Below are 22,775 nucleotides of genomic sequence, written 5' to 3'. Positions count from 1 at the left end.
GTCTACTGGACACTTAATATAGCCAAAACACTTGAGAGCATTCCCTAAATATCGGTCATTTACGATGCATTTAAAAATGCGCATATTGCGTAAATACTTGCAGATGATAAGTGTTCACAAACATAATTACACATAACAATTTATCTATGCAACAAAACATTTTGAAAAACTAACGTCAGACAAAACCAAGCAGGAAAAAACAAAGATGCGACACTGAGCTGAGATACTGAAATCATGATACAGTACACACCTACCTGTCAGACGAGGTGTTGTCTCTGAATTAAGGTATACAGAGAATTATGAAGCTATATAAACCAGAGGGTCGGAGTGACAGGAGCCAGATGTTGGGGAAACGGAAGACCTGTGGTTTGTAATACAGTGTCATTTTAACTTTCCCATCATTATCACCCAAAATCCAAAGCTGAGATCCCTCAAAAAGCCTGGGAACCAACTTACAAGACACCGCAAAACACTGGCAACAAGTACCGACAAAGCCGACAATAAAACAATTAATACTAGATATGGTTTAATATTGTGTGTAAAAATATTTGGAAAATTAAATTTAGCAATTTTTACTTGTCAATATTTTGTAGATCAATGATCGGAGCTATATGAACTTGATCCAACCCACTTTCTATCATTTCGCCTAAAATGAGCTCTTTTATGTTAGAAGGCGTTAAGAACTATATGCTAAACTTCCTTATGTAAATATTTACTAAATGAGTAAAACAATAATGATAGCCGGTGTTGATGATAGTACTGGTCATATACCTCTAGAAACTGAGTAGAAAGTGCCGTGATGATGACTCAAAGTGGACAGAGCGGAAACCAATAATTCTACATCTGATTAATTATGAAACTCACATGACAATAGACAGTGGACAAGTTATTTAAGAAATGGCTGTGATGATTAAGATATCCTGTGAAATTATCATGCCTGTGGATTGCATCCTGCTCTTAGTGTCTCTTAAAAAGGTTAAGAAAGATTCGCGCTCGTTAATGAAATCTTTGTAAGACAGAGATGTCGTACTTGGTGATCGTGCTATAATGTTCTCGAGTGTTTCCGGAAGCACTAGGAGCGAGGGTTGGGAACGACCGTCTTGGTCGCTACTGGTCTTGTCTTCTGTAGACAAATATGACAGATATTTTGTCACCTCAAGAACATGACCATTTTAAATAACTTTCCCCCGAATTTTCCACAGGTTTTATATTTTGGGATTGGTTATGAGGGGGGAAATAACGCCTTGTAATGATATATAAATGCATGTACAAATGATCTGTCGTTGACTGTACCAGAATGAGATAAGATGAAAGAGACAGAATTTGCGTTTCGCCCAGATAATCGCTGTCCCTAATATAGACAACGCCATGTTTCCAATTTGTCATTAATTTACATAATTTCATGCTCAACTTTCTTTTGATAACCACCACTGGGTCCGATATTAACTTTCCCGGGGCTTCGTGATTACCTCAAACTGAACAGACGCATTGCATAACGAAATATATTGATGAATAATTATATAGGATAAGAATCTCTCTCTCTCTCTCTCTCTCTTCTCTCTCTCTCTCTCTCTCTCTCTCTCTCTCTCTCTCTCTCTCATTACACGAGACTCTTGAGAAGCAGACGAACAACAGATGACCCTATAGATACATATGTTTTTGTGAGGATGACGGTTTATCGAATGACAAACAGACAGATATCTGCATCCCAGGCTACTTTCCCACACATCTTCTCCACTAGTGTCAACAGATGACGAAGATCAGCCGACAAAAATGTGAAATTCATTTTCCATGCCTCTCTTCTTACGATGCCTGTTGATTTTTCTATTACATGCCTCGCTTTCTTATCTCCATCAAATAATGTGAGAGTTACAAAGCGGGGTAATTATGGCGCGCAGACTCAATACTAGAAGAGTGGCACCCATGTGTGGCACTGTCCAAATATACCACATCGTGTGAAATATACACTGATTTCTACAGACAATTCAATCACCGCCGCTTGTGACACTGGAGAAAAAAGTACAACGAAGAGAAGGGGCGAATGAATAACAATCTCATAAAAAGGGAAAATACAAATTGAAAATGTCTGTGGGAAAACTTCGGGTATCGCAGGACTCGCACAAATATTACAAGCACCTGTTGCCGGAATTTTATTCTTGTCCAACAAGATTTATCTGCTACTTTGTCCACATATGTGACGTCATTACTTATGCTTGACTCATCATTGCTTGTTGAATGATTCGGATGAGCAGACATTTTACCAATCAGGCGAGATGTATTTATCCCTCTCCTCCCCCTCCCTGACGAGGGATACACCCCCATAACATGTGAGACCTGACACTGTTTTATCTGAAGCTGTACATTTTAGAGGACAAATCCTGTCATGGACCAAGTCAAACAATCTCAAGAGATTCGTTAAAATGTATTCTCCGCATCTTGTTTTAGTCTCTTCGCAGACGGTCTTTTTTTTTTTTCGGTGCTTCTACTCAACTTCCACTTTATCCGAAACTATTTTCTAAAAATTGTGTTGATTTAATGTCTTTATACGTCAATAAAACACTTGACAGTACCATTATTTAGATTAGCTACGCACTTGAAAATCTTGTCACTGAATTCGTCACATTTTTTTTTTCCTCTCGTTACGATGAATGACATATTGCTCATAACACATTAATAATGAGGTATTAGCGACTCGAAGAATACTAATTCATAACAAACGAAATGTGGGTGAAAAATGTGGACTTTAACACTTCCCTGTTTCTCTAGAATGCATCTTATCTCAGATGAAAGAAGGCGAAGGATAGATGAGGGAGAAAGGCCATGAAGTCTGTGCTCCATTGTAATTGCCGTGTTCGCCTTATTTGCAAGCCTTTACTCACTTCATTACACCTTAATTCACAGAAAGGACAAGATAGATTGAGGGAATCTGTAACAAGCGTATTTCTATTAATCACATGACAGCTCAGATTTTAGTCGGCTCCTCGCGATTCACGGAAAACCATCATTTCCCGAGTCCAGCTCGCCCTAATGTCTCCAAGGGACCCTAAAGAACACGACAAATCTATTTAATATCACTTAATGAAAAAGTCAAAAGAAATTTGCTTCATTTTGTATCTTTTCCAGCGAGATAAATTGCCTCGTTTTCAGAATGTGAGAAGAGAATGTTTCGAGACAATTCTTTGACCTTGGGTCTCGTGGAAGAATTTTGGGTGACATCGATTTGAAATACCAGGGATGATTCATGGATTTGTTTCGCTCGAGAACAGACAGTCATTTACCATTATATAAGAAGAAGCATTCATACACACTAAAAAACTTAATCGAGTTGTTTTTACAACACATCTCATCGGCAGTGTAAAATATCTGAAGAGCAAGAAGGCTAAGACGGAGATAGAGTAGACTATCTATTCGGAACCCATTGATATCGTTGATTCTCAATTAATGATTCTGCCCGAGAGATCCATCATACCGTGTATGTATCATATCACACGGGGGGACGTACGCATCAAACACTTAATAAATCGAGACAATAAACAGTTGTCGTAGCGAAATCAATACCTTAATAGGCCTTAATTAAATTTGATAACAAAGCTATTTATTCAATAAAGATCGGCTAATATCAATTCCGCCTGTGTGAGAGTGAAAAAGAAGCGTCCCGGGAGGCGCTCCGATTCGATGTTACCTTGATTGCATTGTCAATATCTCAGATTCATCTTTAATGAAAACTTCATGTAAATTTTTTTCAAATAGAATTTCTGCTAAGATCTTCATTGACACCATAGAATATTGCCATAATAGGGCATAAGAATCGGAGAATTCGGCAGGAAACAATACACACAGAATAAAGATTGATATCTTGTTTTCACGTGCGCCTGGTGAGCTCTAGATGCATGGCCGCTTAAGTACATGTTTTTTGGTACAGTAACCAGTGTTTGGTGGATCTAGAACCAAAGTTTCTCTGTAATGTTGAAGTGATAGTCTTAAAGCACCGTATGAAGTAGGGACTCTTTTATCAAGTGGCCAACACACTAATGAAATGGGAAAATTGAAACTAATGATTAACAGTTAAAAATAAATCACACAAATTCGTGTGCGCCAACATGTTGCAAGACTCCTTTTTCATCATAAAGTGTCGCAAACCATTTAAATATCATAATTTTGCCGTGGTTTTATTACATTGACTCCACTTGAATGTACTGGGGTGCAGTCTACTTTTTGTCTTCTTGAGTTACCTAATGCTGTATTTTTATATCACTAACTCCAGCCTTGGGTGAGGTTCCTTTGTATTGTAACGCGTGTCCCGGGGACCAACAATACACCGTACCACAAAATGTGAGAAACTAAAACTCCGCGTAATTCCGTGATGTACAAATTTGTGACAATCCGAGATTGTTTAGATTGCTAGTGACAAACAAGATAAAAAACTTCTCAAATATCTACCCTCCTCCAAAGAATCAGCGAACAAACAAAGCGAACACGCCTTATCTTAATGTGAGGGTTATCAAATCAAACACGGCACACAAACAGTGTTTAATTTGATGAAATTTATGATGCACCGTACTTATCTACATAACCTTGATGCAATGGCTGATATAAACGCCCCTCAGATGTAGAAATGTATATACACAGTTATATAACACGCTCGAATTTGTGACTAGTGTTTGACGGCACTTTATCTGTTAATGCATTTTGCGTTATAAATAGCCATAACTTTGTCCATATCAATTTCAAACAATGACAATTCTGTTATCATTTCCAGCTTAAGTGATATAATTGGGTACAATTGGTAGCAAAATCTTGGAGATAGAGGTTCAGAGCAGAATGCATGTGTATTCGTCGGCTGAAGATAGGCGATTTAATTACTATTCTATTCTAAAATTATGAAAAGCCCAGGTATTAAAACTCGTATACAATTTCATTAAAAGACTTTAGGAAAAAACATATACCACTACAGGCTACCAACATTATCGCTGCCGTTGATTACTGATTTATGGCTGCTGTTAACACCCTGCTGATTTCAGTGTTTTTTGTAAATTTCACACCTGTAGACAGGTAAATTGTATCAAACTGCCGGGTAGACATTTGCAGAATCCCTACCTTCCAGGAGCAATTGGGGTCGCCTGGCTTGGATTTGAAGGTCCCAACGAACGGTCCCATTTTATATCCCTTATGTAGGGGCCGTCTCGTCCAGACTCCCAGTCCAGAAAAAACATGGGATTCCCGCAACTCGAACTGCTCAGGAATAGGAATATCTTCCGGGATGTAGACCGGTGGGTGTTCGGAATTTATTTCGCTAGAAGTGGAAACTGTGTTCATTTCCACATGTACATCTTCGACTGCCTCGTATTCTTCATCACTCCCATCTGTTGACAGAAAAGACGATTTTTAAAACGTCAGAAAGTGATACTAAATTCATAAGACTTTATTTATTATCCGCCAAGTTTTTTTTTTCATTTCAGAAATCATGATACAACGGGTTTATATTACGTTAACATAAATCAGCAGAATAAGACGATTTCCCACGAGATCAAAAAGCTGTATTTCAACAAACAGAAATAGCAATTTACTGACACAAGAACGAGAGACGTCTTATTCAGCCTAATTTGTACAGGTGTTAGAAAACACCTGTTAATTTTACTTTTAATGTGTGCTTTAGTTTGAATTGTGGAATCCTGAAGACATCAATATAATTGTTGTAGAACAGAAGGTTTGTCCTGCACAACTGACTTTTGAGAATGTCGTCATCATTTTTATTGACAAAAGTAGTTTTAAAATGTGCATAGGTACACCAACAAAATCCTAACATGAAAGACAGACAAAATGCCACTCTGCTATACAGAAGTTTGAACGAGAATACACAACAAATCAATATGTAAAAACCATTGATTAAAATCATGTTGGGTAATCCATATTTCTGACAGCTATTTTCTTTTATTAGTCACAATATTTACAGAGCGAATTTCTCCCAAAAAATATACTTATATATCAAAAGACGATAGTGTATTCCCTTTTGGACTACCTAACTATTTACAGGATTGTGACGATTACAAAAATTGTCCAATGGAACCAACAATTAAGTCAATCTAATTAAAACAGAGTAGATAAATAATGGCAATTTTGTCAATATTTTCTTTTTGATATTCCGGTCTCTTCCGTTTGTACGATTTATTCTATAAATCTAACTGGATATTGTCCGTGTGAATGTTAAAATGATTTCGGTTGACTGCGGTGTCAATAAAAAAAACAAAAAACATAAACTGCAATTACTGAAAACGACGGGGCCGCCGCTAAGAAAACATGCTAGATTACCGTGACTTCGTGGGACTGATTCCTGACATTGGGCTCCAAGTCAGACAATAGAAAAGCAGTCTGTTGCTACCTTTACGAGGATGCAAGTCGCGCCTTATCTGATGAAATTAAAAACCAAGCAAACGTTTTTATTAATATAAATCGTTTACTCTTCACAAAACGAACAACTTAAGAGACAATTTAATAGCTATGAATCGATGTAATTGTGGTGTAATTAGAAGCTAATTTAAGGAAAAATAACCGAAACCTCCGTTATCCCCGAAACAGTGATAACAATGATGATGTAGTGAAAATAAAAGCCGAGGACGGAATTGAAAAGCCGGAGTTTGGGATTATCATTTGGTTTGATGAGTGGAGAGGATGTGGAGACTACGGAAGGATTAGAAAATGGGCCCTGCGTCAGGATGTGCGCCGCGGAGAAAACCGTAATCGGAGACCTTAAATGTCCCGGTGCTGTCGCGTTCGATTGCGACGTTCCGAATACACGGCGTTATCAGCGGGCAACCATCAAACCTTAGAATTGATCTTTTAATTAAATACAAAATTTTGATGATTTTTCTTGTTTTATTTTATCATTAAGAGGCTGTACACGAACTAGATAATAGGCTCAAATATTTCATTGTCAGAATTAAACAGTTTTTGGATTCATAAAAAAGGAAGAGGACTACTAATTTCATATCAGCTAAGTGTCTGTAATGGTTTCCATAAAACTTGCAGTATTTAATATGAGTTCTAGATTACCAAGATTAGGTTTCTTATTGGCTGGTATTAAATTGCCTCTTATTTAACGATTTGGGGACAAAATCTAGCTACCAGCATGAGTGGGTTATATGATTTTAGAGAGATTGATGTTACTCCCAAAATAAGACACAATTTCCTTTTGTTGATATTTCTATCAATAGTGTCCAAATAAAGATAATTTGATGACTTTTAAAAAAAATTAACTCGAAGATAAATCCTCAATATAACTACTATAGTTTTAATTCTAAGACAACAGGAGGATTTTATTGTGACTAAAAATCATTTCAACTGTATAGATGCTTAAGCATTTGAATGTTTTAGCCTTAATTCAATTTAATAAAAACTACAGAAAGTTGCTTTTCGTTGCTAATTTGTAAATCCATTTGTCCAATTCATTAGTAAAGTAGTGTCCACTTTTATCGCTACAACAACGAAGACTAATGAAAACTTTTAGTGTCACTTAGAAAATGTGTCGATTTTCTACACGATTTCTCAAACTTTCTGAAAAACTTACTCAAGCGCACTGACAACCTTGATAAAATTGAGAAATCTAATTTCAAAAGTGACAACGAAATGAAAATGGCGTTGGGGTTTCCGGTCGAGAATTCATCGTCGGATCCGGAGTGACGAGGCAATATTTAATTCGGAAAATAATGAAACTGGCAAGAGACAATCATGGTACGCATTGACAACGTCTGTCCATCGAAGTGCCTGGTGCGCTCTTCAGGTTGACAACTCCATATTCATATCTAATTGCCCATCAAAACCAATGATAAAAAATGTAGCCATATTGATTTGATAGAGATCTATGTTATGAAGTTATCAAATTCAATTGCATCATTATACTCATAAAATCTGATGAAGGATAAACATCGAAAAAAAAAACATCTGCGACACGTCAATAAAAACGAGTAAAATTGTAACTTGTAGATTTGAAGAAATTGTTTTCTGATCATTATCATTTTCACAGCTCAAGCACCTTATACAAACTATTCTAAAAAGACCATTTTCAGCTTTCTCTTTTTCCTTATTCAAATGTGATTGATAAAGCAAACCAACACTAGAAATCTAACGCGAGAGAAGTCCAGATGTCTAGATAAAATCTATATGGATATTCTACAGTTTCATATCTGAATATCTACAAAGATAACATTTTATATCAACAAATTAATGACCCTTGTCATCTTATTGGAATACAGATATCTCCTGGTAGGCAGCGAGTCCTCTGCTAGTGGTGGAATCCGGTCACGTAATTTATTGTATTTCACGGCATCAAAAGAAACGGAACGGAATTATTAAATGGAGAGCGAGATTCTTTTTATCTTTTTAACAATCGTATAAATTAAATCTAAATATTAGAATGACTCATGCACTTTCAGTGGGTGTGGAAAAGGAGAAAGATTTAAAAGATCTGAATGATCAAGATGAATCCTTCCATTACGAACTATCTCATGGGTAAATTGTGATGTGGAAAAATACAAGTTCAGATTGGGAGGGGGCGGAAGGATAAAAAAGAAAGATCAGTACGCGTTACAGCCAATCTGGATTTGGTGACTGAAATTATTGAGAAAATATTTCTGTAATTGAAAAAGCATCTTGTTTATTATCTGCTTTAAATCCTTGATATTGAAATACGAGTTGACATTCTGATGAGACGGGGATGCTCTTGGGTGGCATAGCGTAAAGTTAAGATGAGGGACCACCTACCCCACGGCTTTGTAATTTTACCAACATTCCCAGGACCAGACAACATCCACAGCCTGATCACAGTAGATGAAGTACGAACTTCATAAAGCATTTACCCCTAAAACTGTGTACAAATCCACGAACAGAACTCAATCGTAACAAACAGACAGGCAAAGTTGAAATTGCATGTTACTCTAGAAAATTTACAATTCCAATGTTATTTACCAATTGTAACGATAGCCATTTCCTCATGGATGCAGTTGTGAATGATGTATGTATGAATGTCAATAAATCTAGTTCGTCTATATTAACGGCTGGAAATTCCGACAAAAATGAAAGTAAATTGTAAATATAAGAAATGAATTTCAGTTTTGAAAATAATTGAGGGCATGAAGTCCAACGCTTCACACTCACGTACTTTTCATGAAGCGCGTTGGCTGGCGTGAGGCGTCACAGTTCGTGTCCAGCGTATGTAGATGCAGCCTCTCCCTACACGAAAGGCGGATTCTGTGTATGAACTAAAACATTTTTTACAATAGATAGCAAGTACGATTTGTTTCTTCTCTGTGGTTGTTCTGATGCACAATCTGTGACGACTTGTATCATACACCCCTATATAAACTGAGAACAACAAGCTAGAAACAGGGGAGGTATGCTCAAGTCTCAAATGCTTAGATTTAATTACCGCTTATGACAATGGGGAAAAACCATATCACTTTCACAAGGAAATTCACAATCATTTAAAACATTCCTGTATGCCACAACTAATGATGTCTTTTACATTGGAGGTTAATAATGATGGGAGAACGAGGGGTGTTTCTAAACACCTAACACAACCCGCCACTCATTCCCGTGCTCGTTTGATCTGATTAATAAAATGAAATTAAATTATTGTATGATTGTGTTGAGAGTTTAAACCTTAAGGACAACAAATTATTTGTCATTAGAAGCGATTTGGAGAAAATGTCACTCTAACATTTCACTTTCATGTCAAATTGAATTTGAGATGAAGAAACACTGTGTCATGTATGTCAGTGTATTTCATGTAGTCACAAATACGTGCCTACTCAGACGTGACAATTATCTCATTGTCCCAAAGACATTAAATTCGCTTTCATGAAGTTTAATAGGACTTTGATGAACCCTGTATATCAAAATTTAAAAAAGGGGTTTTTATTATATTTGTACGTTGGACGTTTTACTCACATGTTGAACAATTGGTGGGATATTCCCCCCAAGACAAGGACATAACTGTTTGGTAACCCTAACCCTCACTTGCAGAAAGACAACAGATGGACAGAGTGGCATCGACGATCTCAGTACTCCAAGATCAATTCTAAACACAAAATCGGTGGGCACTTCCGGCAAATCTCGACACTTCTAATATCCAAGTCCGCCAAACAAACAAAGTCGCGCACGGAGTTTGACAGTCGCGTTAATTTGGTTAACTCCAGAGATAAGATACCTGGCTTCTCACTCGATGGACTCCAATTAACAATTTAATATATCTTTTTATCCTACAGTGTGTCAACAATAACCGGCTGTCCGTGTTGACAAAGAGTTTCATGTATTGCAGAGAAGAGCTGGATAAACTGTGTAACCGCAAGGTGCCCGTCTGGCAGCGCGTGCCGAGGACGAAACATTCCTGGCACTAAATCCGCAGTTAAGAGAAAATGAAACAATACTTGAAGATAATTTTGAAGAGGAGGAGGAAAATGCCAAATTAATAAATCATAGTTTTATAATCATAGTATTTATAGAATGGAATTTTTTGGTTATTAAGACGGAAATTTGTAAGTAGAATATAATTAAAGCTTTAGTATAATAGGGCGAGAAAAAGGCATAATGACAAAGGTAAAAGTGAAGGACTTTATTAATGTAACAGACAATATCGAACCAGCCACGCGAACTACAATGACAATACCACAAAGGGTACAGAGATAAGATTAGATACAGCGGAGACACAATGTGTGTGAATAAACGAATAGAAAGTAATAAGAATATACAAGTGTCTTTGGGGAAACATGTTGCATTGTAGATGCTTTTCTCATCAGCAACCGCAAGCCGCTATCTTATAGTCGTTACCCGGATCAAGCGCACTGATGACACCGACATCAATCTCCGGGCGCGTTTGATGAGCACCACGTGTCAACGGAGTACCTCATGCTTCTCCGTATCCAGGGACAAGCCAATCAAACCCATCCGGAATAATTTCAGTCTCTTCATTTCCCCCATTGATTTCGTATTATTGAGATGCTTTATGGAAGACCATCTGTTGAAGGTTTAATTTGGGTTTTTTAATAAATCCTTAAGTCATCTATCTGCATGGCGATCGGAGCTGTCACTTTGGTGGACATTGAAAACAAAAATATCTCTTGTGGGTTATTGTATCGATATCCAATGATCTGGGCATAATATGATGAGTAGTGCCGGAAGTCCTTGTCGGGGCGTGAACACATTATTCTTTTAATTAAGAAAGATCAAACATAATTGGTGAAGAGTTAAAGCCGAGAGTTCTGGATCCAAATCATTGCGATTCAGTCACTGTTGTATCAAGTAGTAATCTCAACAACGACCCTCCGATGAAAAATGGAGGACGCCCCCACATTTTTATATGTATGCCTAAAGAACTCACTAACAAAATATTTGTATGAAAAGTTATATAAGACAGTTAATAAGAATTTTTATCTTCCAAAAAAAAATATCATAAGAATTTTTTCAAGACGAAATGTGCAATAAACAGCGAAATGGTTGACGATATACTATTGTGAATATGATGATATAGCATATCATTTTGGAATAAAATTATCATCTTATGAGTGGAAACAGACGCGACAGGACACGACGTTATCAAATACAGAATACATTTGAATTCATCAGAAGGTTGTATTTCCGAATGACACAGGAAACATAACATAAAAAACCAATAGATGGCAGATAGGCAAAATAAAGCATATCATCCGTCCTTTTCACATGCATGGAACTTCTTCGCTAGTATCAGTTATCAATGAATCATTTAGTTGTAATGTTGAATTTGAAGAAAATATGCTGCATCACTATGGTGTACGTTCAATTATGAAATAGTATCTACCGGGTTAACTGGGTACCAGAGCCATCTCGTATGTCCCACACAAACAATTATCTGCTGAACACAGAAAATGACATCTTCCCAAAGACCTGTCGGCTTGCGTGACCTTTTTGATGATTAAATTCTGACTTTTAACACAAAGTAAAAAGGGAAATCTTGTTTTGAGAACGTCACCTGTGATTTTACTGTAAAACGAGAACGACTGCGTCATGAATGACTCTCGTAGAATCCCATTCTCCGTGAGATTTTCGGAGTTGTGATTGTTACAGCAATATGGTAACCTTTGTTGTCCGTAAGTAGCCTAGTGTGTTCACTAGTCCACCCCACCCAGCGAGATATCGTGATCACGTGATGTGAGATTGTTTGATACTTTTGTAATCTGCATATCTATATCTGTAGAAATATGATTATTACACACCTGTGAAAGCAGTAAAGTTCGTGCTGCGTTATGAATGAAATACAATAGTAACTTTTTAATAACCAGGGTGGTGTTGGGAAGAGTAGGTAAGCGCTACTGCCCCCGCCGTTTATCGCCTATCATCATCACAAGTAAGCAGAGAGATGAAAGGAAATACAAGGTTGCTTGTAAATACCCCCAGAGTACAAGGTGAAAGGCTGCTGAAATATCATATGGGTATGCACAGCTACACCAGGCCCCACACCGCCAGCGGCTGCACTGAGCAAGCGAACTCACGTGACCCGAGTCTGAACACGTTAGTGTGACCGTGCTTCATGTGGACCAAATATCAGTGCAATTAGATACAAGCATAACAATGTAAGAATCTTAAATCAAATCCAAATAAATGAAATATACTGTGAGTTTTTAATTTTACTTTGGCGTTTTGGCAGGACAACAAGAAAAGCCCGAATTGTTGAACATGAAAGATACCGTTGTGTCATTATTATTCTACAGATCACAAGTAGCAACAAGAGAGTGACACTCTCCCTAAAAGCCTCTCATGGAGCTTCAATACACCAGCAGATATTAGTATCTATTCAATCGCCTCTCCGAATTTACAAGCACCCCTTGACCATGCTAATGGACATATTGTCGGGCTCGACATGCAAACAATTCAACAATAGGACGCGTAATATCATCTGCAAATATTGTCTTTTCTAAGTGAATGCGAAGTCTTTGTGGGGTGATGGAACTGTCTTGTTAAAACCCATCTGGATGTGTCAAATCAAAACTTCTTGCTATTGTTAAAAAAGCGGACAGGGGAAAGTTTTCTTAGGAGATTACAGAAATGCAACGATCTTCAATGATACCTCCTTATCGGTTGATTTTTGGTGATTTGAAATCGATAAAAAATTCTTTTCATTATAAACCTTTAATTGTTATTTCAACAATACATGTCACGGGAGAAAATCTGGAATTTTATCTGATTATGTCTTGTACATTTCTAATAATTTCGGGACGGATTTTGCGTATTAATTCAACTGACATCATAAACTGCAGAAAGTCGAATTTAAAGTTGGCGTCGTATTAAGGATATTTTAATACTCCATGTATTCAATGATTAGGTCAGTAATTTGAAACAGGGTATTATCATTCTGGGAGATGGTCAGCGAAGGAACCGAAACTTGACTCCCAAGACCAATTCCATGTTTCTCTCTCAATACCTAGGTCATGAAATCCACCCATATATATCTTTCACTCTTACCACAGATAAGCCATTATAGGAGCTTATGAGGATGTTTAGATCCCAGAGATCCTTTTAATGACCAGTCACTTTTATTGTGGATTTGAGGTAAAACATCGTGTTGTTATCTCGCCCGATCTGACATCTGTCCGGATAATAAAGGACCTACCGGTCCGCGGCGAGCGGCCGGGACGCAAATCCACTGAGTGGAGAGAATAGCAACAGATTGCATGCTGAACATGTCGCCGAGGAATGTTCCAACACATCTATTTCTGGGGTGATTTCAGGTAAATTACCGTCAAATCGATCTCAAACAATAGAATCAAGTGTTGTAAACACAAAACGCGCGATTCATAATATTATTTGTCAGAGTTGACAGATTCTTATCCCGTTTACGCTTTCTCAAACACAATTTCAGATTCAAAAGGACCTACCAGTCTACATAAGACAACAGCACTTCTGATTGCTTACACCCCCGTGTATATTATAATAGCATATCTGTACCAGGACATTTTTTTCAAATCAGTGACAAATGTACTGTTCTATTTCGGAGAATAAATTGGAAAACCCTAAAATGTTTTATACTTTTAAATCTTTAATTTTCTGGTAATACCAACTTTCCGAGCGTATGAATGCGACCAAAGTGAAGTCTTGATATACGGGAGCCGTAATTAGTATAGTCGTGACGTCAACGTCCACTTGCTTAAGAGCCAAATTATGACAGAACAATATTGTCCTTCAAATTATTTCAATATTCCAATATTTCTCATCGACATTTAGATATTCAATGACAACTGGTCGCTTCTGCTCACTCTTTTTCCAACAGGGTGCAATGTTGATCAAACAAACCCGATTGTGTACAGAGTGAAATTGGAGAGACGAGAACGTTGGCTTTTCTAGAGTGGCTAATTATCATCAGAGTTCAATATTTTGACAGATGAGAAATTTTCTCATGCATTTCGGACATATCGCATACTTTTAAAATGGCTATTAAAGAGTCACGATAAAAAACACCTCGTGACATCACAAAGCTTAGATATACGGCGTTTAAATATTCAATTCCAATCATTTGATTCATCTTCTCGTTCTACCTGAATTAATCAAAATTAACTTATTATCTGAAATCCTGAGAAAATCCTCAAAAACAGTCGTAAAAACTTTTATCAATCGGACTCGAGATTGTGACGAAGTGGGTCGTCACCCGAGAAGCGCCATCTGCACGTGTAGCGGAACCTCGGCGGAGGACAGGGGGACTTTGATGCTCGTTTGAATGTCTACTTCTCTCACTTTTACAATGCTCCCTTTTTGATAGACATCAAAGACACTAATGACTCGTCTTTAAAAGCAAGGCTTTAATCTTAAAATCGCTCTCATTATCCCCTAGCCCTTCCATTTCGATGTTAGATGACATGTTTTACACCAGTTCCTGGCGGACCTTGCCTGGGTTTGGGTAATTTGTGTGATCGGCTACACCGTAATCGTCCGCAATAAGGACTCGGTTTACCCGTTTTGGTAGCAATAATTATAGGTCTGAATCATCTCACTCAACAAGTACAATTTTACGAAGAAATTGTCTCGTATACTTAAACTAAATAAACTTCGTTAAATAATCTTATAGTTTTTGTTTGTTTTTTATTTATTTATTATTTTTAGGCAGTGCGTTGATATTGAATGTATTTTTACGCATTGCATCATCATATTTCATATTGTTACTGATATGTAAAACGTGCTACGCTGAAGGATTTCATACACTTCAAAGATGGTCATCACACGAGATGGGTAAGTGTAGGGTGTCACATCAAAGATGCAGAGGATTACGTGTTTATCTATCATCAGATACATATCCTGTCCACCAGACAGACCTATCATTATCTACGCATCCTTAAGGTATGCCATTCTTCCAGATCCGCCGCGAATTCAATAGCCTATCATACTGAACACAGATGTCAATCGTAATAATCTGTTGAATGTGAAAGTCATTTTCATTAGTTTCATTTTCAAGGTCGTCATTCCTAAGAGATGATACAAGGTTGACTGAAGCTCACCTGGCGCAGGTATAGCTGAATACCTGTAAAGAGTACCCACTTAAATTAAGTACACCTTGTATCGAGTTAAAAGGTCTCTTAAAAAAATCTTTTTTGTAACCATTTGTCAAATGACAGTGATACCCATCTTCTGGAGGACCGCGCGCTTAATGGCGCGTACCGTAGTTTAAATCATTTTGAACATGGGATAAATTTCGATTTTTAAAAAATCTTCATTTCACATATTTTTGATAGATGATTCACACACTAAAGTATGCACATCAAAAATATCAAACAGATGCCGTGGCTTTCTTTGATTCGCTAAAATTGTTTCTAATTTAATATCATTTGAAGCAACTTATTTTTTATTACAACTTTGATAAATCGCCATTTTTTTCCATCAAGGATCTCTGCTTTGTCATCTGTACAGTTACATGCATGGATCTTAATTTCTGACATAATGTCTGCCTGAATTGTTCTTTTCATCTTTATTTTTGTTTATAGACATAAACAATTATTTGAACACGTTATAACGGTGACGTAAGCTGCTGGCTGGAGATGACCTGTGCCTTAAACAATACCAATCACTCTATATCAAAGGTTAAATCAAATATGTTTGTTTATTCAGCTTAATAAATACAAAAGCAGACGGAATAAGACTATACTTAGCTTGGAACACTTAATTAGACATTATGATATATTAAATATTAAAATATTTAAGGATTTGGAGCTTCCGAAAATTTCTGTAGACATTTTAGACAGGGTACATTCGCAGGTGTAGAGTAATGGCGAAGTTGTGTCTGTATTCAGTGCACAGGGAACGGTGACACGGAGTTATACTAAATGATACTGGTATCTGAATCTTGACTTACAGCAAGTTACGCTTATCTTGGACAAACATAGCAATTCTGTGTCTCTTTTACTGAATGAAGAAGACAAATTGAAATTTGAAGTTAAAGTAAAAGTTAGAATAGGGAAGCAGATAAAATAATCACGTGACTGTGTCGGGGTTTTGCTTAGCAATGTCAGCGTTCGTGGTTTCGTGTTTTCTTATCACCCGAAGGTGTCCACCGTCTGTCTATAGCGATATAACACGGCTTACAAGGGAAACCACGGGGAGATAACTCCATTGAGACGGGCCCGCGAGTCCCCGATAAGACAATCTTGGCGAGCCCCTAGAGTTGCCCGGAATCATAAGGACAAGCGTTCATGAAGATCCTCGACATACAGTGTGTTTATTTGCCCTGGAGATGGACTTGTATTGAGAACCTGTAAAGATAGATTTACCCCAATCTGGACAGGGGAGATAAATGTAAATAAGATCTATTTGTATATTGATAGAGTTGTTACAACTATGCTGGGCGTGTATAAACGTGCATAGGTTCTCTCGAAGCAAAATCACCCAGAAATAAACTAACATAGTTACAGTGTTATAAATATAGAATCTTCCATCCAAAATAAATTCTATTTTGCTGTTTCGGTAACATTTTAGCTTTAGAATGCCTGATGACGTCTCGTGATGGACATATATACAGTGCAACAGGGCATCCATCACCATAGCAACATCTGACTTTCCAAAAGTGAAGCCATATGATGAATTTATTTATGAATATGAAGAGGAGGGGAAAACGGTGTAAAATAAGTTCATATTGCAAAGTCTGTCATGAAATAATATACCTTATTTAACTCACGCGGATTGGGTTACTTCTGAACAGATTCCGGAAGGTTGGTCTCAAATAAAGGTTCAAATTATGTGTAAACATAAAAATTAGTATCTCAAAATTTGTACGCCCAAAATATTTTCTTGCTTGTAAGAATAAAAGATTCCTTGTTTATTTGCAGAGCTATAACAAACGTTGATGCTGTACAATTAACTCCGCCTATTGACATAAAAGTTTTCTATTGTCGTCAACTTCAAGGGTATTGGATGCAGTTCTAAATATATAAACCAAGAAATGGCAGAAATCAGACGAATACAAAAAAGAAATAGGGCCGCGGTATAGAGGGTTAGCTCCAACTTGAATTGTACCCAACAGATAAAACAGTGGTCGTGATTAATTAGACAGACTTTAGGAGGCTTTTTATAATTTGTTAGGCGATGTCTTCATACCGGTGATAACTCTACACACTTAATCATCTATTTCCTTTGGTAAACTTGCAGATCTTGAATGGATCTTATAAATAGTTTATAAAGCGGTGTCATTTCTGACCAAAAGCTTTGAATCTGGATCAAATTGATGAGATTACGGAGAAATTAAAATGTGATCTGGAGTCGTGTGATACTATACAGAGAGAATGCTAGAAGGGGAATCCGGGTTCCCAGAGAAGTGTGCGGGAAAATTAATGACTCGTAATTTAGGGGGCTATCCTTATTATCATCGCTTTGCTCCATACACCTATTAATATTAACAAGTATGGAATATTAATTTCTCTGACGAGACGCCTAAAGAGCTATTACGTAAAGACATGAAAAAGACTTCAAAAACCTCTGGTTAAGTTAGAATTTTATCTTCTGAAAAGGAGGATATAAGAAAATTGTTAAACTACAATTTATTATCCATGTACCGAATGGATGTTCTTATCCCTAGAGTGGTCTTATTTATAGAATATCAAAAAATTTCTGGAAAAGGTAATTATTGAAATATCCAAACAATCTAAATTCATGTAGGACAATCTCTATAGGGTGCCAGGAAAATTTCCGTCACCTCCTCTTCTATCATAAAAACTTCGCCAACGCATCCGTGACTTCAAATTGGATACAGAGACAGGGGTTGTGTATCATGTGACACAAGTCAAAATCGAGGAGAGTGGAAGTACAATTCCCGCAGTGGAATGATTAGATTATCAGAAAACAAGAAGAATGCTGTAATGTTGTGAAACTCCGATTTTGTCTGTTCTCACATCCGAATCTCTCTTCGCAGCTGGTACGCATTACTGCAACTGGGCGACTTCGCAACCACCTTCACCTTTCGCCGCTAGGGGGCGCCCCAGTCTCATCTTCGGCACTCCGGGGAAACAGCGCGTATCTTGTAATAAGTCATTTGGAAAATCGGTATTATGACGTGCAGATAATTTTTGATATCACCTGAGCTGAGCCCTAACCATAAATTCTACTTAGACATAATTGCTCAAAGAAAAAAAAATTGTCTCTCACGAGACACTGTCGGTTTCTTTGGATATCTCGCAGAGATATATCATTTTGAAATAAGAAGAATATGCTATTTTGGTACTTTTCAAAAACTCCCACTCGCTGCAATAAGAAAACAGTTTATAACGTTTGTTATATTGCTTCAAATTCATTCATCGGTCGTTGTATTTTCATCTTTATTTTAATATCTATTCATTAATTCCGTTTTAAATTTATTGAATGGCTAATTGGTTGTATTGTATATTTGTCCAAGCCAAACGAAATAAAAATCGATTATCTTGAAGAGCCTTGATAAACACAGTCTGTATATTGCTGCAGTAGCGAGGCTGACGGCGATGCTCTCTCATCATATCACGGCGACTACCATAAAGCACGAGAAACCTGCATGTAATGATCATTGATGAGCCCTTTATCATACTTCCCATTGATCTCTGTCACCTAATAACCCGATAAAATGCTCATCCCGAGGGAAAACATCTCCTCCGCCTGCCCGTAATCCGACAGCCAATAATGGATCATCTCAATAGTCACATGACAATAGGCGGTGATCATCACCGCGCATCATTATCTGCTAGTAATTCTAGTGGGCCGGGGGCGGGACTTCGTGAGATTAGTCTTAAACTCCGAGAAATCACAAAAAATGTGGGATGAACAGAGAAAATCTTTTTTGCTATGGGGGAGAGTTTATTAGATAAGTTTAATGTATCTGGAGTTGTTTGGAAATTAAACTACATTTTCTGATGTCGTGTACGACCTCCCCATTTCAGAGGGTAAAACACCGTTGTATCAAAAGAAAGATATCATGCACAAAATTGAATTATTTCCTTTGCTTAAAACAAGATGAAAGTAACTAGCTTGTAAAATCTATCTTATAAATTGTCTTATTTTGATGATAAATTATTTTCTTAATTACAACGGCATTGGACAGTTTTTTTGTAGTGGGGGAAATATCAATGCTTTCATTTTCAGAGTTGTGAATAATTTCATTTTCTGTATCGTGTGTATTTCGTCATTGGTGGAAGACTACCGTAGCATGACATTTATCTGTTTCAATACCACACGAGGGTCAAACAGGATTATCAGCCGGGGATTATTAATCCTATCACCAGTCTTTCTCTTTATTTAGTAAATCTATGAGATCAGAATTACCCTCTCTTTTAGACAATAATCCTCTAATCCGAGATCTTTTTTATATGACATCAAGCGAAATTGTACTCTAAAACGGTCTGGTCCAAAATTTGGCGTGTAATCTCCTATCATTTGTACAAAACAGATCTAAGCCTTGATTATCTGACAAGAAAAAAATTCAAATATTACATATTCTGAACAAAAGAATTTGAAATTTAAATAATAGGTAGATTAATGATTTTACAATCCGGAGATTTCTCTCCTATCCCCTCCTAGAGACATGTAATACACAAAGACGGTAACGTATTGTTAACGGGTAATCTATTGTCCGGATTAGCCCTATCAGATAGATTTCACTCCACACTTTTAACTTGAAAAAGAAATGTATTCTCATTGTCAGTGAATTCACGCAGTACAAAATGAAAAAAAAAGTAGATGTAAAACGTGAACAAAAAGACTCAGCACTAATGATAAAAATAGAATTCTGTCCCAAATTTCGGGTAATACAAAAAATATGAGATGGGGGTTTTGGGGGGGTATGGTTTGAGTTGATTTTAAGCAGAATATTTTTAGATCAGATCAAGGCTATCTGTCTTATTTGTCAACAGGAAATGTGCAGACTTTTTTTTTCATCTAAAGTGAAATAATTAATTTGTGAGAGTTTGTTTCCTGTTGCGTTAGAGACCATATGATTTTATTTCATCTCACACAGGACACTTGTTACTTTAATAGATAATTAAATTATACATGTGATCCAAGATCGAGTTAATTAAAACGAGACTACAAAGAGTCCCTCCCTCATTAGCCCCTCCGGTCGTTCAGCAAGGAGGAGAGGGGGGTCAAGTGTTAAAACCATTTACAAAAATTATTTTTTACAAGTTTATGTCATCACATCAGTAACGAATTAAGTTAACATTGAAGACAGTCATTTTACAGCCAGTTTTACCCACGGAAACCCAGTAATTTTACATCACACAAACATGTAACACTTCTATCAAATCTGTACAAGATTGTAGGATGGTACTTGAAATTTGAACTACGACGTCTTATCACTGGGACAACATCTTTCAAAACTCAACACGAACGTCTTATTAAAATTGAGAGAGAGGACTGTTCTTCTGTTAAATTAAGAGAAGTTTTTCCTGTTAAAAGAAGATTGCATGATAATGTCAACTGAAGATCTCCATGATGGCTCGAGTGAGTGACATTGAACTATAGGCATTCCTCTGGTCAGATAATGCTACTTTTGCGACATGCCACTTCTGAAACCACTTGGCTCACATCCGTGACATTATACAAATTGTACTACTGTAAGACCACTCCACCGAGCTCGTTCATTGTCTTCATAACAGATCATAGGCTGTCATTTTATTTCGAAGTATTTTTATTTCGAAATTAGATTCTGTTTTTACAATATTCTTTTTGGTGCTTAATTTGACACGGTGACCAAGAGAAGATTTTTGTGGACCATTCTCTGATTTCAAAATCATTTCAAAAGAACTGTCTGATAGATATAAGAGAGTAAACAGAACATCTGACCACGACAAGGTGAGAACTTGCTGGTTCCCTTATTGATGAGTTGCCATATCACTCTGATTGTTTGCAAATGGACATGAAGATATTTGAGATTTGTTCAAGAACTTCAAAGAGTTGTCAAACAACACTCGGAAGGTGGCAATATTTGTGGTGTTGTATTTGTTCAAGTGTTGAAGTCGGTTCCCGAGGATTACTCAAGAAACTGCTACTGTCTGTCAATATTCACTGTCTAAATCTGCCAGCGGAGGGGGGCCCTGGGCCCCGGAGCACAGCTGTGACGTTCACTCTCGATAATTGGTCCCTCTTAACACTAGCTTTTATTTTTATCTTTATTTACTTAAATGGATTATTTAAAACAGATTTATTGGGACATGGAAAAGTTTGTGACTTGAGTAAAAAGATACTGATCAAAGCAGTTTGTAAATGTTATGTTTTGGTAATGAACTGGGTTTCCCGTACCGGAATAAATACCTTTTACACGTGTAATCAATCATGAGACTGGGGGGACATATGTTAGGTGGGTCGACCCCCAAACCATGATCAGTATGTCATGTTTTCAATGATTTCTCTCCGATATCCACCCCCGGGGGCTTTTGATCTCCGAGTCAAGCAATCACACGCATCAGCTTCATTTAAATAAATTTAATTCACTGTCAATCAGGACTGGTGCACAAGGAGGCGATAATCTACATATTACTTGGGAATCGATTCTTATTGCCCTGTACGTTTCTTCACCGTCCCATCTGTGCTACGTCCGGATGGATTTTACAATGATATAAAATGCATAATGAAGCAGACATGCCAATCACTTCCACGACTTCCACGTTAAGACGATTAATGGATGTTAAATATTCTCGTTTTGCTACGAGCGAAATAAAGGTAAAAAAACCAAAAAACACCTACCTTGTGTTAACTTTCGTGCTTTCGATTTGGACCGCATCTTCTAGAATCTGTCGCAAGCACGTGCATCCAAATACGGTAAATAGGAATAAAACAGACACTTCAAAAGCTCAAATCGCTGCACGTTAGCACCTGAACGCATGCGTGTTTCTCTTTCAGTAAGAACTATTACTTTCTTTAAATATCAATTATCCTATTAGATACAAACAAGCGAGGGGTATTACAATGAAAGATATAGCACAGCTATTGGTATTCGATAATGTATATCTACCAGTAAGAATGGATTGGGGGATTAAATGTTAAATTATTTTCATATCCAAAAAGATTACTATCTCCAGAGAAAACTGCCGAACAGTATAATCTGATTTAATATCTCAAGATATCATATTTTGGCTTCTCTCGCTCTCACATTCAGAATTTTAACAATCGCTTTTTGTGGCGAATAACGGGGTAGGTGAAATAAAAATCGGCAAAACGAAAAGAAAGACAATGTATTCTTACTAGACATCCGCCATTCTGATGAATGTCTCATTATTTCGGGGTAAAGGAGAAAAATGAACAAGAAGTGATAC

The 22,775-nt window shown here is 37.1% G+C and overlaps 1 protein-coding gene across 2 annotated transcripts in view; it reads right to left on the bottom strand.

Moving 5' to 3' along the window:
- The window catches only part of LOC125669143 (histone-lysine N-methyltransferase MECOM-like), a 37,435-nt gene extending 15,014 nt beyond the window's left edge, over window positions 1-22,421 (bottom strand). Inside the window, exons 1-2 of one of the 2 annotated variants that reach the window (XM_048903594.2) lie at window positions 22,207-22,421; window positions 5,098-5,363 (exon numbers count right to left, since the gene is read on the bottom strand). In XM_048903594.2, the coding sequence (XP_048759551.1) occupies window positions 5,098-5,363; window positions 22,207-22,243 (303 nt within the window). In that variant the 5' untranslated portion in view covers window positions 22,244-22,421. The remainder of the gene's footprint in view (window positions 1-5,097; window positions 5,364-22,206) is intronic. The other variant, XM_056141535.1, reaches the window with a different exon arrangement.
- Window positions 22,422-22,775: the final 354 nt, after the last annotated feature.

Source organism: Ostrea edulis, chromosome 1 (assembly GCF_947568905.1).
Source record: "Ostrea edulis chromosome 1, xbOstEdul1.1, whole genome shotgun sequence".
In the NCBI taxonomy this organism is placed as follows: domain Eukaryota; kingdom Metazoa; phylum Mollusca; class Bivalvia; order Ostreida; family Ostreidae; genus Ostrea; species Ostrea edulis.
Note: the sequence above shows the minus strand (reverse complement) of the source record. Positions and strands in the feature narration are given on the sequence as shown.